A 17,607-nucleotide genomic window follows, 5' to 3' on the forward strand; every position below is an offset into this window, starting at 1 on the left:
TTGTACCACTCTTCATTGATCAGTGTTCTGCATCTGGCAGGATTCATATCATACGCCCCCTGTGCTTCATCTATAGTCGTGGCTGTGGGATTGTTTGGGAAGGGAATGCCGAATGTGTCGCCAATGGCCTCAGGAGTGAAGTTAGCGAGGACCATGTCCTCGAGGAGCACCAATCTGGAACTTGGTTGGTAATGCCGGGTGACCTCTACCACTAACTCATAGTTTTGTACTGCTGGGGGAAATCCTGCTGCTTGGGCGATGCCACTTTCCATCATCTGCCTAGGCCTGCCGTAGGCATTAGGGGAGAAGACTCGTCTTCTGAAATCTTGGATATCGATATGGCCTAGGTCAGTATCACCGACATTATCCCAGACACTCTGAACTTTTGACTCCATCAATCCCCTTCTTTGATACTGGTACTTCATCCTTTCGACTCGGCGGGGGATATCTGATTTGGATTCTCGCGATGTCTCGGCTGTAGCAGGCGTCTTTGATGATTCTACCACTGATTTAGGCATTTATCTTGCACAACCGGACGTGGATTACGAGGCGATAAAAGGAAGCAAAGCGGGTTAGATAAAGAATATCGCAACATTCAAGGATTAATTCAAAAAATGTATTGGAAACAACATGATATTGTTAGCTAAAAGCTTGATTGATTTAAACCTGAATAGTTATGAAGCTTTTGACTACGAATTATACTTAGGCATTTTCAGGATCAATTTTTTTAAAATGGACAAAGCTTGAGAAATTTTCCTAAGTTTGAAAATGCAATTTCTGGTTAAATCTCAGGAATAAATTCTGATTTCGATTGTTTTGCTTGACGCCTTATAAACGGAAAGATGCGATTCTCAAAATTTAAGCATTTTAATTAGTTTTCCGCACACACATCTATCCAATTTACAAATACTTCAGACGATCGAGAGAGGTAAAGCGTACTTACCTGGTGAAAATGAATGGCGAGAAATTGCACGATTTGCCTTGCAAGAACGGATGAGAGAGTTCTACAAATTTTGAATTTCAACGGTCAACTTTCTAATTCAAATTGTCGCGCCCATGGTTTGAAAGGTAAATGCAGATTTAAACACTTAGTCATAACGATTTTTACCTTGGGCGATTTGCAATCTTAACCTGGGTAACTTAGTTGAAACGTGATTCTGAAAGGGGACTGTGGGTGGCAAATTTCGGTGAATTGGAGAGTTTTGAAAACCATTTAAAACTCCAAACCTTCTTTCGTATTTACCCCAAATCGCGATTTTCGGTGGTATGAGAGTTTGAAATGATCGCAATGTATAGGAATCGCGATTTTTTGGCTACACGAACCTCGGCATTTTGTGTGCTATTGCAAGCATTTAAAAATCGCGGCACTTATGCCCTTTTCCGGCGATTTTTGGAGAATGGGGGGGGTTCACGCAGAGCATAAAATCACGACTTTGCCTTATCGCACGATTTCGGGGTTTTCGATTGCCTTCGAACTTTATGCTTTACTTCCCTTCCACAATGTGGTTTTCAGAGGTTTTGAAACTTCGGCATTTTGGACCAGTTTGCCAATCTTAAACTTTGACGATTTTCGCCCTTTTGGCGAATTTCGGGGATTGGAGAGGTTTTGAAAACCATTTAAACTTTTCGCACCTTTTGGTTTATCGCCTAAGTTCGGCATTTTCAGTGGTTTTGCAAACTTTTAAACTTTCTAACTTTAACTCTCCCGCAATATTCTCCTCTTTCGCAATTTTCGGGACTCACGAGTTTTTTGCAAACTTCGGACTTTTCGACCGTTTTGTCAATTTCGGCCCTTTTGGCCATTTTTCAAACTTTTCACTTTTTGACATTTCACTTGAAGGGTCCGAATTTTGGCCCTTTTGACCTTTTTGCCAACTTTTTCACTTTTAAGCATTTCACTTAAAGTGTCCGAATTTCGGCCCTTTTGGCCTTTTTGCCAATTTTGTCAACTTTTCTAATATTTCGGACCTTTTGTGAGTTTTGCCAACTTTCTTTTTTTTTGACATTTCAGCCTTAAGGTTCGAATTTCGGCCCTTTTGGCCATTTTGTCAACTTTTCACATTTTCTAGCATTTTAGCCTGAAGGTCCGAAATTTTGCCCCTTTTGGGCATTTTGGCAACTTCTTAATTTTCTCTCAGATGGTGAGAATCGCCATTCATACAAATCTCGCAAACTTGTAAAAACAAACATCATGTAACCCCTCTCATCCTTTTATGCAAAAACTGGCGACTTTGGGTCCTCATGCGACCTTCAGACACGCTGCTCTTTACTTGGCGGAATTTGCTAGTCTCCATCATCCTACGCCTATTTGAGGTGTTTTACAAGCTTAAACAATCTCTTGGAATTCGCGCCCGAGGGCTCGACTGACCATACGGACACTGGTTCCTTCGCACAACATTATCATCTCACAGATTGATCGCGGGCTCGCTCGAAAGGACGCGAGAGGGTTTGCGTGGAACTCAACAGGGCGAAGATGGAAAGGCCGAAAAAAAAAGGAAGGGGGATCCTGTCGGCGACAGGGAGCGTGTGCAACGCACAACAGGCACCCACTGATAGGACTGGGAGAAGTGGAAAGGGTTATGCCTTGGCTGGGCAAAGGAAGTGTTGAACCTCACTTCATCCTTACGAGAGAGACTTGATCAACTCCCGAGCAACTACAAACAAAAGGTTAATAGCAAAGACTCGACAAAACCAACAACTAAGATAAGACAACTAACTTAGAAAGTGAAAAAGTGGGGGTCCCCATTTGCAATGGCGCAATGTGTGCATAGCTCACAACAAAGTCCAGTTATGCCAAAATACAGGCTTAGGCAGAATGAGAGAACCTTAGTGTTCTAGGAGAGATGGAAACAAATTTACCTAATGTGTTGTTAGTGCTTTCATAAAATTGTATTGGCAAATTGAGCAATCTCCCCAAATTGTTACAACCTTGAATTTTTTTGTAGAAGGGTCAAATCTGAAGAACCAGGATTTCACAGAAAGAAATGCATTGCCCTAAGCCCATGGGATCTTTTCCAAAATACTACCCCATTTTGCTACAGATTCACAAACAATAATTAAGAATCCTTGCACATATAACTAAATCACAGTAAGTTCATCAAGAACCATAACTAAGTAATGCTCAACTTATTTTATAATCTCCTCACCCAGTTCTAAGATCATGATATTCTTTGCTACTTTAAAAATCCAGCCCAACCCACCCTTCTTGACATTACAAGGAGTATTTGTAGGGAAAGACACTTGATGAACTGCTAACAAAATAGGCTGGCCTGACTCTTTCTCCACTAATCACTTCAGAGTGGGAGCACCTTGAGCCGCCCTTCTGAAAAAGGGCCCTGAACCATCCACAGAACCAATCACAATCTTCTTTTTCACCATTGGGAACCTGCAGCCTTCCCCACCCAATGAGAATGACAACCATCTTTGGACAAGAATTGCTGTCAGCTGGGGGTAAATGGTGCAACATTGGCAACAACTCCACCTTGTGCAGAGGTAGAACGAACTTTAGATTTTTCTACAGGCACAACTGAGACCATCGCTCTTTAAACCCTGATGAAAGTAGAAGCACCTTGAACCTAAACCTATTGAGTGCTAAGTTGAAGCACATCTGGAAAATATAACTGAGGATTTAGACGTGCAATTGAGATAAAGGTTTTGATAATTCAATTAGCTCAATCCACAGGACTATTGGAAAATTTCCTTGATCCTTTAAAGAAAAATTGAGAAATCTTGTTTTCTAAAATTTTAGTGCACAGTATAAAATTGTTTGTCAAGATTCATGGAGAAGCGTTATACTAAAGGAGCATGTGTCATCTATACATTAACTTCACAGATTATTATTTTCTGATCTGTGCATAATTCAGCATGTAGTGTGTGTGGCAGCAAAGGTTAGTTTCTAATAATCTAAAGAAACTACATTTTCTAATAATGGTGATAACTTTTTGTGGATGATGTATGCTTCTAGATATGTGCTAGAGATTCAATCTTTGTTTTATTTTTATATGTATGTGGTATTTTTCTTCTCCATTATTGTATAAATATAGGATTCTGGCTATAATTGGAATCCAACTTTTGCCTATGCTTGGAAATAGAAATTTCCTACTACACTTGCTATTTTGCTTCATGGCTTTTTAATGTGATTGCAACATTTTGTAGCTTCATCTCTGATAACCAAACAAAAAGAGAAAAGGAAGCATCAAATTGTTACAAAGAAGTGAGCAAGTATTTATCTTCCATTAAGTGAACCTTATTACGTAAAAAATGTGTATAAAAAACTCCTTTGCTAGCTTTGATTAAAAAACTGGTATGTTAGTCTCATGAAGCTTCTGAAAAAGCAAGTGCACAAAGAAGAAATTATTTAAAGAGGATCTGCGACAATGGGAAAATCAAATTTCTAAAGTGCCATAATGCTGACCTAGTCCACTCTACACATTTACCTATATTTGTATTGAAGTTTTATTGCATGCACTTCCATTATGACAAAGATTGTAAAATGCATGTACATATGATCACAGCCTCTAATCTTTTGAAAATGATCTGGCCATCTAGTGAACATTAAAATGCCAATGTTCAACTCAATGGTTTGTGCACAAAAAACCTCTCTTGATGTTAATTTCCGAGCTTGATTTTACTATGCTGTCAGCATGTTGAAGTCACCTCAGTCATTGTGCTCCAAGGGGGCTGGCCCACTAGAGTCCTAGACTCATTTTTATAATTACGAGAAAGGCCCCATTAAGAATGTAAGTTGATGTGACATCTCTTTCTTATAGTCTAAGCCTTAATCAATTAGTGTAAGTATTTTATTTTTCACTTGAGCATTTAGTATTGATTTCTTTTGTGCAGAATGTTTTTGGTTGTATCACTTTATTTAAAGAAGTCCTTATGGTGCTTCATGATTTGATTAGGTGAAGAGGCACAAACACTATCACATGAGATACACAAAGATACAGATGGTCTCAGGTACATTCATTCAGTCTTTCTAACTTCAATCTAATCACTTTGGAATTTTGTTAGTTTCGTGAAACTGTTTCATGTAAGGTAGCATTTGTTTCTTTACCACATAAATGGAATGTTAAGAAATTGGATTCAGATTAACTTATAAATTGTGGCCATTTCTTTCTTTTGCTCTAATGTTTCATCCAATGGGTAATCCCTGTTCCCTACTATTTATTAGTCTTAAACAACAACTTTTTATATTGTTTGCATTCCACTTCCACTAAAATGACTTGTTTATCCTTATCTCCAATTCTAAATTTCAAAAACATATTGGTGCATTGATGGGATGGAGAAACAATGTAAAAATATATTTTTGAAGCATTTTGCATATTGTTTAAATTTCTAAAATCCTTCTGAATTTTATTATTTTTAAATGTAGGAATGATATATTTAGATACTTTTAAAGCCCTCAAATGAACCTACACAAAAATTTGGTATACTCTGTAAGTGAATCTTGAATGCTTCATCTGTCCATACCCACTCCATTCTCATGCCAAGTCTCATCCTCCAACCTAACTAGTAAGCACTAACCATAACTGGCCAAAGCTGATTGGATTAAATACCATACCCCTCTAGTGGAAACCATGGTCCTTGCACGTGGTCAACCACCTTTGCATCTAGATTCTAATTTCAGATCTGTGGTTTATAATGCAAAACAGTCAGATCTGCAAATAAAGCTGCCATCCCTCTCAAACAAGCTATGAAGCTAACTCTAAAGCTTGCAACCATAGTTTTAAGACTCGTGGACTCGCCACAGACTCGCAAGTCTATGGGAGCCACGAGTTGACTTGCCAAGGACTCGCGAGCAACCACCTTTGCATCTAGATTCTAATTTCAGAACTGTGGTTTATAATGCAAAACAGTCAGATCTGCAAATAAAGCTGCCATCCCTCTCAAACAAGCTATGAAGCTAACTCTAAAGCTTGCAACCATAGTTTTAAGACTCGTGGACTCGCCACAGACTCGCGAGTCTATGGAAGCCACGAGTCGACTTGCCAAGGACTCGCGAGGCAAGTCCTGGCGAGTCCATATGAAAGACTCGCGAGTCTTTTGCTTGGACTCGCGAGTCTTTCATATGGACTCGCTTAGCCCAGAAAACACGCCATTCAAGCAATAAAACTCATTTTTTAAAACTTTTTCCTGTCATTTGGCATTTTTGCTTGGTTATAACAGGTTTGTAGGGTTTGAAGGAGGAGAGGAAAGAAGATAAAATCAGAAAAATTGAGCTATATTATGTGAAATACAAAGAGGAAGATGTAGTCTTCTCTTTAGTTTGTTCATTGTTGTTTTTCACATTTGGAGTTGGACATATCATTATATGTAATTTTGTAAATATTTATAAACTTATGCTGCTATTATACATTTTAGAGTTTAAACTATGAATATGAATGATGAATTTTCAAATATTGTGTGTTTGTAGATCATATGACGTGTAATGTTTCAATTATGGCTCTTATGTTCTCTAAATGCATTAATTTCTTTATGTTTTTTTTGTAAAACTACGGTTTTTTTTTGCCGAGTCTGTCGCGAGTCTTTCACGAGTCCGAGTCCAAATTTTTGGTTTGCCGGGTCTGTGGTGAGTCCGAGTTTTAAAACTTTGCTTGCAACCATAAACAATGTAACAAACCTCTCTACCTTTTATTTATGAAATTGTTGGATATAAAAAGCATATGCAATGCCTTAACTTTTTGGTCACTCTGACTCAAATCCTAGAGTGAGCACAGTTGACCTCAACCATCACTTCTTTAATAGACAACATGCATTAATGCAAGCCACTGACAGAATATCTAAGCTGATCCAAACCAAAATGGTTCAGTACACCAGCTCGTTCAATGCCAAAATGATCTAATGAAGTTCTTTGTTTCTAACGGTGAACCTACCAAAATCTATTAGCATGATATGCATATTAAGTAGCAGTAAACCATTTAATTTTATAAGATAAAATTTAGACAAATATATACCTCCAGCAGTACTACCATCTGGGGTTTACAAGACAAGCATAGATGCACTACAAAATAGTACAAATGATTGATATACTCCTGGAACAAGTCTGATATAATATTTTGATTACAAAATCAGACTACTGCAATAACATAAACTACTCGAAAAGACTCAAAATGAGCATAGAATATCATACCCAGAACATGTGTTCATCACTCCAGCTGAAGCATTTATTGAAAGTTGAAGAGGCTGATATAGTGCTGATGTAACTCTTTACTGCTGTCACACTGTTAAAATCAGAACTGATGCATACTGAAAATACTCCATATTCGCCTTTAGATGCTAATACAACAACAGAATGTGAAAACAAGCAAACCTAACCACTGAACAACTCAAAATGCATTCCAAAAACTTGAAACTAATTGATATTAGACTAAACTAGAAAGCAGACTAATTGCAAATCTAAAACAGGGATTAATGCTGTTGGCACAACAGGTACAACAGATACAAATCCCATAAAAACTCATTGAAATCATCAATATTTGCCTTTTTATAGATTGACATAATAAAATATTCAACAAAATTGTATCAGTAACATTTAGCAATAAAAAAATCCACAAAATACATCAAATATTTCCATTTTGCCAAACATACGGAGAGAACTCATCTTGCAGCACAAATCTGATCTTAGGGTGAAATCACCATATCTAGCTAGTAGAGTTGGTTTTCGTCCTCAAGGAATAGGAAGAACTCATGTTCTTGCTCAAAGCAAATGAAAATGAAAAATAACTAGTAACCCTTCTCAAAATCTAACCTCCTTTTATAACCTTTTTAGAATTATTTTAAGAAAATAGTATTTGTTTCTTTAAAAGAAACACTTTTTGCTTTTTTATTGTTTTTTTTTGAAGAATTTGTATTGGTGAGGAAAAGTTAGGGTTTCACCAATTAAGATAATAAAACCACTAATCTTAACTAAGGAACCAATAAATTAAAAGAGGGATAAGTCCAATAGATCTAGCCACAATTCAATTAGGAAAAGGGCTGAAATTTACATTAGACTTACTTGTTTTGTTTGCACCCCCTTTTAGTTGAAATTGGATGTAATTTTTAGGGTTTAAGATGAAGCAATGGATAATTGGGATGAACTAGAAATAACAGACTGTTATAGGTATCAGATAGAGCCACAAATAGGAATCTGAGCAGAAGAAGAGAATCAAAACTTGTTCTTGAAAGTGCGGGCTAATTTTTGGGACCGGGAAGGTGGATCGCCCTGGTCCATTAACTTTGATGTAGACAAATAGGATCTATTCTGGATCAAGGAGATGCACTGGATTCATTGCCAAAAGCTTAGGCAAAATTTTCGGGACTAGGTAGGCAATTGCCCTAGTCCTCCAATTTTGCTTTGTCGAAATTTGAATGTATTCCTCATCGTCAACTCTATCAGAATCTCTTATTACAGCTCTTGACTCATTCCCTGCACACAAAAAGAGAGGAAAAAGGTTGTGGATTGTGTTGTGCCTTGCACACACTCCCCGTCGTCGACAGGGTCCCCCCTTCTTTCGTTTTTGTCGCGTCCTCCCTGAGGTCCCGAGTAGGGAATTTTTGGTAGATTCACAGAGGGAAGATGCAACATTGAGGAAGTTGAAGCGTTAAGGAGGTGATCCTACCTAAGATTGAGCCAATCCTGAGTCCTAAGTTTTAGAGAATTCACGCCTTAAAAGATGACCGCGATTCTGTTTGCAAAGGGAAGATGAATAGAGAGCCTTAAAGTAAAATCGCAAATATTGTCAAGACAACTTTAAAATGGGCAAGATTCAAGCCTAAAGCCAGGATGCCTAAGGCAAATCAAAGGTGAACCTTTTGACCGAATTGCAAGGTAACTAAAGAGTGATAAGTGAACAAGACATTTCTTGCAAAATGACCAATTTAGCCGAGCGTATTCGTTGAACGATTAACTTGAAGTCAAAATCTCTCAAAACTCTAAGATGCCCAAAATTGGCAAGGCGTCATGACTTGTGAGCGAGTTATTTAAAACCAATCTCTCAAAATTCGGCGTCTAAAGCTAAATTCGGCCTAAAGGGCCAAAATGAGAGACAAAAAAAGGAAATTCGGCCTAAAAGACCAAAATGCTAGACAAAGACTCCAAAAATGGTTTTTTAAGCCGAAATTCAAGTCAAAATACAACAATAAAAGCGAAATTCGGCCTAAAAGGCCAAAATGAGAGCCCAAAATTGGAAAATCGGCCTAGGAGGCCAAGATGCGAGTTACAAAGGTGTCTTTTGAAGCCGAAATGACACTTAAAGTTCACAAATCGGCCCCAAAGGCTGAGATTCAAGGAAAAGAAAGAAAATTGGCCTCCTAGGCCGAATTAGGAGACAAAGCTTGCAAAATAAACTTGGGGACCGAAAATAGGGAGAGCGTCATCTAAAGTGTAATGACCAAAAACTCACAAATCGCCTTCCTAAGCCGAAACCGTAACAACTCAAAAGCTCCCGAATTGCCCATCTGGGCCGAAAATGATAACATCTCCAAATCACGCATTTTCAGGTAATGTGGTCAAAACGTGATAAAGAGTTAAATTCACACATTCCAGTCTAAAAGCCGAGTTTACTGTGGTGAAGAGGAGGGTTGCCTTAAGGAGTTAAGTTCACAATGAGCCCAAACTTGCCGAAAAAGGAAGACACGTTCGTCAAAATCCTTCATTTGGCCGAAGTTTGCAATTTGCCTTAGTAGCCCAAACTCATTGAAAAAGGAAGACACATTCGCCAAAATCCTTCATTTGGCCGAAGTTCGCAATTTGCCTTAGTAGGCCGAAAGTCCAAAGCTAAAAGGCCGAAAGCAAGAAGGGGAATAAAATCGACACTTTCAGTCATTTTGAAAGAAAGAACAAATCGCACAATCTCACCTAATGAGCCGAAACTCACCAAAAAGAAAGAGAGCACAAATGTTAAAATTGCACAAAGAGGCTCAATTAGCCAAAATTCGAATAGTCAAAAGGGAGGCATTTTAAAGCAAAAATACGATAGATCCTGAATCACGCCATTCATCTCATAAGCCGAAAATTATAAGGAGAGCTAAAATTGTGACTTTCCTTTCCATGCCGAATTCGGACCTGAGAAACCCAATGTCAAATTTAGTTGAAGTAGAAACCCAATGTCAAATTTAGTTGAAGTCGCGCGTTTTATACCTGATTTTTCGAGGGCAAGCAAAGGACTGAGTTCATGAAATCTCACCAAGTAAACTAGGAGACTGAAAAGGTAAAACGTCTAACCTCCCCCATTTTGGTCGCAAATATCAGAGGAAAGAGGCTTACAGAATCGGCTTGAAAGCCCTCATTCTAGCCAAGAGAGGAGAAAAATTGCGCAATATATGTGATTTAAGCCGAAATCATTCAAGGAGAAAATCGCGCAATATATGTGATTTGAGCTGAAGTCATTCAAGAAGAAAAGTCGCGCAGTAGGGTCTTCTTGCGAAACTGAAGAATCATTCAAGAAGAAAAGTCTCCTTTCGGCCCGGATCAAGAAGAAAGATCGCGCCAGTCTCTACATTCATCAAAAACCAAAGCAAGTTCACCATATATCTCCAAGTTCACAAAGGGTTTTCTTATTGACCGAAAAGCATTTGAAGCTCCATGTGCATAATCTTCCTCATCGAGCCGAAGTAGGAGGAGGGCCGAGTTTACTTTCTAAGGGCACCCAAGACAAGCTCATCGCTGCGAGGTAAGTTTGAATTTCTCCTTCAAAGGGTTAAAATTGTGCAAAGCGATCATGTTATTTACCCTAGGGGTGAAGTATGAAGTGAAAATTCGAATTAATTTTGAAAACTTAGCACCCAAGCGAACATCAGTGCAACCATTAACTGTCAAATCGACACTTCCAGCTGAAATTTGAGACTTAGACAAATTTAGGAATCTTGGCACAATTACACTCGCATAAACTCATCTTTAGGAAGTTGTGAGTGCATAATCATCTTTTCAAAACATGCATTCAAAACGATCAGCACAAGGAAATTTGAAAACTTAAATGCCGAGTCGCGAAATCAATAACATTTGGTAACCCCTTTTTGTCATCAGCAGCATAAAGAGCAACTTTTTGAAAATTTGATCAAACCAACTAACCAAACCAACTGATTTTCAAATTCGAATTGCATTTAGTCCCCAGCGTAGAATTCAAATTGTTTAAAAGGCGTGTTTCAAAACGTTTTCGAATATTAAGTTGTTTGGCTATTTAAACAATTTTTTATTGTTAATGCCGTCTTCGGGCACTACTAACCCATATTGTCGCATTAAGGATTGTCTCGTAATCCGTGTCCGGGTGTGTAGTATAAATGTCTAAATCAGCGACAAAGTCTTCAAGGCACCTGATGCACTAGGAGCATCGCAGACCTCTAGAGCTGACATCCCTCGCAAGTTTGAGAAAATGAAATATCAGTACCAGGGAGGAGTAATCAAAGAGTCAAAAGTCCAAGGTATTTGGGACAATATAGGGGATACAAACCTTAGGCACATAGACATTCAGGACTTCAGAAACAAGGTGTACTCTCCCAATGCATATGGCAAACCCAGACGGATGTTAGAGAGTGGTATTGCTCAGGCTGTTGGTTTCCCACCGACCGTGCAAAATTATGAGCTTGTGGTTGAAGTCGCCAAGCATTACCAGCTGGAAACCAGATTAGTGGTGGTAAGAGGGACGGTGATGGCTGACTTCACACCTGAGGCTATTGGAGAAACATTTGATATTGCGCTTCTTGTGTGCGCCACTGCAGTAACCATTGATGAAGCCCAAATCGCTTATGACATGAATACTATTCAGTGCAAAACACTGATAAATGAAGAATGGTTTAAAGAAAGAAAAGCCTCGAGCACTAGGATTGACAAAAAGACCCGCAGAAGCGAGTTCAACAACGAATATGGGGACATGGTTACCTTACTTAGACAGGTAATGGGACTTCCCCACTCCGACCTATTTGAGGAATGGATGTTCTATTTTACCAAGCAAGTCTTCAGTGGGAAGGCTAAGTTTGACTGGGCTCAAATCATCAACGACAACATTCCTACACAGCTGGTTGAGCTCGAGGAGAAAAAGTACTTCACCATGACCTCCTAATTAGTCTATATGTTTTCTCGGCACTAGCCGCTACCAGGATTGATCAAAAAGGGTGAGATTGGGAACGGGCCAAATCAGGTGAAAGTGTATGACTGCTACCCTCAGCTGCATTACTATAACATAGCTCAGAGAGAGAAGAATAACAGTGTATGACTGCTACCCTCAGCTGCATTACTATAACATAGCTCAGAGAGAGAAGAATAACAGTGTATGATTGCTACCCTCAGCAGCATTACTATAACATAGCTTAGAGAGAGAAGAATAACATTGCATATGCAATTGGTCAGTATGAGCGTGTAAATGACGCTTTTACAATGCGCATGGTCAGATTAATGCAAGGGGGGTTGCACATAAGATTATCAAAGCAAGCTACCGCATTGATTCGGAAGTACGGTGCATGGTTCATTCAGTTCCCTAGATTATGCTACATCAAAATATCAGGCTTTGAGGGAACACCGTATCGGCTTCCCCGTTACCCATCGAATAGATTTGTCCTCATGGAGGTTGCAAGACAGGCATGTTTGCCACATACGGGTAAACGATTAAATGTAGAAAGTAAATACACAGAACATAATGAGAATATATTAAAGAACCAGTCCATGTATTAATTCAACAGTCCATGTACATCAAGTGCTTATAACATTAAACCCAGATACGACTATCATGATGCCATTATGAAGGGAAAGTATGCAATATATAATACCCGAAGGGGTGCGACAACTGTCGCGTCCAACTGCTCTTTGGGACGACTAACTGACTGCCGTAACTCATAATTACCGACGACAACATAACATAATACGATAACATGACATAATGATTATTCCCGGCAACATCGTCCCCCCCAAGAAAAGAAGTCGTCTCCGGACGACATAATACAAAATAGAGATGACATTAAACAGAACCAAGGTAGAGAACTGCAGGAACTGCTGAGGCCAGTCGAGCTCGGAACTCATACACCTGATGCGTCCTCGCCTGAAAAACCTTTTCTGCTACCATCAAACTTGTTTGCAAAACACGCTTTTTAGTCTCAGCCTCCACCAACTGCTACTCAAGTGATATTGTCTCCCTAGCCAATTTGTCCTCGATAGCCACCTACACTGCCCTCTCGGCATCCAACTCTTGGGTGCGTTGAGCTAAGTCTCACGGTACTACTGCCTCCAACTTGGTGGTCAGCTCCTCTCGAGCCCTCTGTGCATCCACCAAGACAACCTCACGTCCAGTTGAGACATACTCCGAGTTCCTCAAAGTGTACCATTCATGCCTGGAAGTGGCCACAACCCTCTGGCACAAAGGCTAGGAGACGCCTCAAATCCTCCATCACACTCCCCAAAGGCTGATAACTGAACTGAATAACTACCTGGTGCCATACGACTTCGCATTCTTGTAATGCCTTCCTTCAAACTCTGTTTGCTACGGCTTATGGCTTCCCCACCAATGCTTAGCTTAAGGCTTCTTTCTCACAGTATGGAACAACCCCAACACTTACCATGACTTCTCTGATGCCTTCACCCAACTCAAAAAGTGTATTGTAGCTCAAAAATAAACTGGAGGTCTGGGGGCAGTGCCCCCAAAGGGGTCGAGGGGCAGCGCCCCTCGCGGGGTCCGGGGGCAACGCCAACACCAATTTAACACCTTGAGAACCACACAGAAGTCCATGGCGCACATCATTTTTGTGATATTTTAAGATGCCAAAAACCTGCTTCTCCACTCTAATTTTTCAGTGTCCTAGCTCCAGACTCCATCGGATGATTTTAAATCTAGTCGTCGCTTTTTTCTTTTTCTTTCACGTGCCATCACCACCGTTTATCCTTGCCGTGCCGTGGTATTTTTCCTTTCACCCTCTTTTAAACTGCTGCCGCCGTCGCCGTGCTCCTTCAGGCGTCTCGAGCCCATACAGAGGTTATCTGTATCTGTCGGACTGTGGATTGAACCCGTACGGTGGTTGAGCCGTACGGCGACTGGGGTCACTCAAAAGCTTGGTGTCGTACGGTGGCTGGGGAAGGTCGTACGGTGGATAAATACCCATCGTGTTCCGCCCTAGACCAATGACCTCCGTCGACGGTGGTGCACCGTACGGTGTCCCACCACACGGTGGTTCACAGTACGGGGCCTCACCGCACGGTGGTCGACTGTGGTGGTTCCACTGTACGGTGTCCCACCGCACGATGGACTCCTGTGGTGGTTCCACCGTACGGTGGCCCCTCGACGGTGGTTCCACAGTGGCCACCAATTTTTTTTTTTTCTGTTTTGTACTTTTCATTTTATTTATTTATTTTTTTTCAATTTCCTAATCTAATTGTCTAGAGAGTCTTCGGCTCGGGTCCCGTGTCTCTAGGATCACCCTTCATCCTTCTCGGTTTGCCTCGCCCGAGAGTCTCCCGCTTTGGTCCCGTGCCTCTCGAGTCACCTGCCCGGCCTCTCGAGTCCCCTTCCATCCTCTCGGGTCCCCCTCCGGACTCTCGGGTGTCCTTTCGGCCTCTCGGGTCCCCTGCACGCTTCTCGTGGTAGGGTTTCAATTCGGACCCGTTGATGGCAAGTCTATTTTCAATGGCCATCCGAAGACCTGGAACCATAAATTCTACAGGAACCACGATCTCCTTCCCGTACATAAGAAGAAGAATAAGAAAGATTTTGAAGGCTGCGGCCTTCCACACAGGGTTCCAATCGTTGCTGACACGAATGATCTTGGGATTATTTACGTCATCGAGGTTTGGGGCATCTCCCTTCCAATATTCTCTGTATTCTGGCAGGTACACCTCCTCTGTTACTTGCTTTGGTTCCTCTACTTTGAGCCTGTAACTCTGGAACATTTCGTAATCCTCCATCTGCCAGTGGAAGAGCTTGTTCAATGACCCCGTCTCATCCTCGGAGCACTCTCCTAGTTTGAGAATCCCTTCGTCGTTTGGTTCCCTGCAACCTCGTCCTTCGTCCCTCAGGTCGCCTTCTCCTTCACCCTCCGATTCCGAAGATGATGCCAGTTCCTCACTAACCAACTGCGTCCCAAGGTCTATGATAAACTTCCTTCCTCCATTCTCCATAGATAGAGCGTTCTTCTTCCAGTTGTGGGTGGCCTTGGCTACCACCAGCCACCCTCTCCCTAAGATCACATCATACCCTTTTTTCTTTAGTGAGATTACGACAAGTCCAGTATGAAGGGTTGCGTCCCGATGGTAACTTGCTGGCCCATCGGTGTCCCGATGGGTTTGATTCCATCTTGATCTGCTCCCAGTAGATTGAATGTAGATGGCCACAACGTCGGCTTCCCTAGCTTCCGCCAGGTCTCTTCTAGAAGAACATTCACTCCTGATCCACCATCGACGATGGTATCGGTTAGAATGGTGCCAAGGATACCCATCTCCACAATGGCCGAGTTCCTTCCAGTGTTAATTGCTAGCAGCCTGGGGTCTATTGCAGACCCCCCAGGAACATCTGTGCAGTGGGTGGTATTGGTGTGTGGTTGGGAGAGATTATTCAGCAACGCCGTTCGTAATTGAGGCATCGTCTGGAGGAGGTCGTGTACCTTCACAGGCACCTCCAGTTTTAAAATTTGATTTAGTATAGGCTCCTCTGCCTCCGGTCGGCTGGAAGTACTCGCCGTACCCTTCGGCTTCGCCCCCTCTCGTATCTCTTTCTCAATTTCTTCTTGTACCCTTCACTTCTCCGTCTCCGGGTCTGGGCACATTGCTTGTTTGGCTTGGGTGCAGGTTACGACCAACACTTCCTCTTCTTTGGTTTCCTCGATATTGAGCAAGTTGATGCTGGACTTCGGGCAGGTGGCATCTTTGTGGTCTCCCGGTCTGCACCATTTGCACAAATATTGTGTGGCCTCTCCCTTCGGGAAGTCTCGGGCGAAGTGCCGCCACTGGCTGCATGCTCTGCATTGTATCATCGGTCGGCCTTTGGAGTCATATTGGATCGGGCTCCTTGTATTGTTATTGTTGTTTCGTCCTCCCCACCGGTTATCTCGGTAGCCTCCCGATGTTGCATTGTTGTTCGCCTGGGAGCTGCCGGTACCTCCCGACGTAGTTGGTTGTTCCTGCGTAAGCAATACTTGTTGGTTTCGTGTTTTCATGTTGTATGGGCACTCCTTGATGGAGTGTCCCATCACTTGGCAAATCTCGCAAAAGGCCTTCTTTGGACAAGTACCCTTCGTATGTCCTTCCTCTTTGCACTCCATGCACCATACATCCCCTTCGGTCCAACCTGTGCTTCTCATTGCTTTAAATTCTCTCCTTATTCACTCCATGTCTTTTTGGAGCGCTTGCACCTTTTTGCCAGACTTGCCATCACTGTTGCTTCCCTCAGAAGAGTCATTATCCTCGGATGATCTATCCTTGTTCTTTTTCTTCTTGGATGTCTTGGTCTCGCTCTCGAGATCCATCGCTCTATTATATGCATCTTCGTACGAGGTTGGTGGAACAATTTTCATCTTCTTTTGGATGGACTGTTTCAGTCCCTCCACGAACCATCTCTTTTTTAACCCATCCACTGGTTGACTCTCCATTTTCCCCAACAGTTCCTTGAGCCGCCGACTATAGGCTCAGACAGTCTCGTTCTTGTTTTGCTTTGTGGGATAGATTTCGGCTACTATTTCGTTGTCGTCTTTGAGGAGGCGAAACTCTATCTCGAAATCCTTCTTCAGGTTGGGCCATGTGCCGACTTTGGTCTTATCCGTATCGAAGTACCATTCGATGGCCACTCCTCTTAAGGTTGCTAGAAATTGTGTTAACCCATTCGTCCTGGTCGGTAACACCGTTTGCTGACCATATGGTTTCGCAAGTGCGGCAATGGCTGACGGGATCTTCCTTCTCGTCGTTGTCGAACTTCGGTAGCTTCTGCTTACTTGCCATCCCACTGCTGGGTCTCACTCCTCTGGTGCCTTGTGTGCTTGTACCTGGTGATCCTCCGCCTCCGCCTCCTGCCGTGGGTCCTCCGGAGAAGGTTGTTGACCCCGAACCGAACAAATTGCCTCCCATACGGTACCCTTGTGCTCCCTTGGCACCGTCACCTTCGGTCGTCTCCCTCCTGTTGTCCTCCGAAATGGACAAGTTCTTTAGTCGGTCTCTGGTAGCGTCGATCAGGTTTAGACTTCGCCTTGTTTGTTCCACCAACTCTTTGCGACTTCTTACCCTATGGTGGTATTCTGGCAAACTGTAGAGTTCTCCTTCGGCACTCTCCGTGACTCCTAGGTTCCCTTCGGGCAACCCTACGATAGTGTAGAGAGTGTAATTCTCTCCGTCTATCTCTGCCTCCGCAACCTCCGTGACACCTCCTGGGTTCCCTTCAAGCAACCCCTTGGCTGGTCGTCCCTCGGCAAGCTGCCTTAGCCTACGCCTTCGTTCTATTTGTTGTCTGAGATTCAACGCTCTTTGTGCCACTTCCCATTCGTCACTTCGTATCTTTTTATTTTTGTCCTTATTTAGTATATTGGGCATAAATCACTTCCGTACATAGCAAGCACACACCATGTACACAAAAAACACTTTTATTATTTTCCCTTTTAGCCACAATTTATGTCAACATTGTGCCGGGATTATTACAGGGTTCAATTTCCCCTTCGCCTCTT

At 41.9% G+C, this 17,607-nt stretch overlaps 1 protein-coding gene across 4 annotated transcripts in view; it reads left to right on the plus strand.

Moving 5' to 3' along the window:
- The window catches only part of LOC131038536 (uncharacterized), a 226,548-nt gene that overhangs the window by 157,337 nt on the left and 51,604 nt on the right, over positions 1-17,607 (plus strand). For all 4 annotated transcript variants that reach the window (XM_057970993.2, XM_057970992.2, XM_057970994.2 and 1 more), the window contains one exon: positions 4,905-4,959. In XM_057970993.2, the coding sequence (XP_057826976.1) occupies positions 4,905-4,959 (55 nt within the window). The remainder of the gene's footprint in view (positions 1-4,904; positions 4,960-17,607) is intronic.

The sequence above is a fragment of the Cryptomeria japonica genome, chromosome 10 (genome assembly GCF_030272615.1).
Source record: "Cryptomeria japonica chromosome 10, Sugi_1.0, whole genome shotgun sequence".
Classification (NCBI taxonomy): Eukaryota; Viridiplantae; Streptophyta; class Pinopsida; order Cupressales; family Cupressaceae; genus Cryptomeria; species Cryptomeria japonica.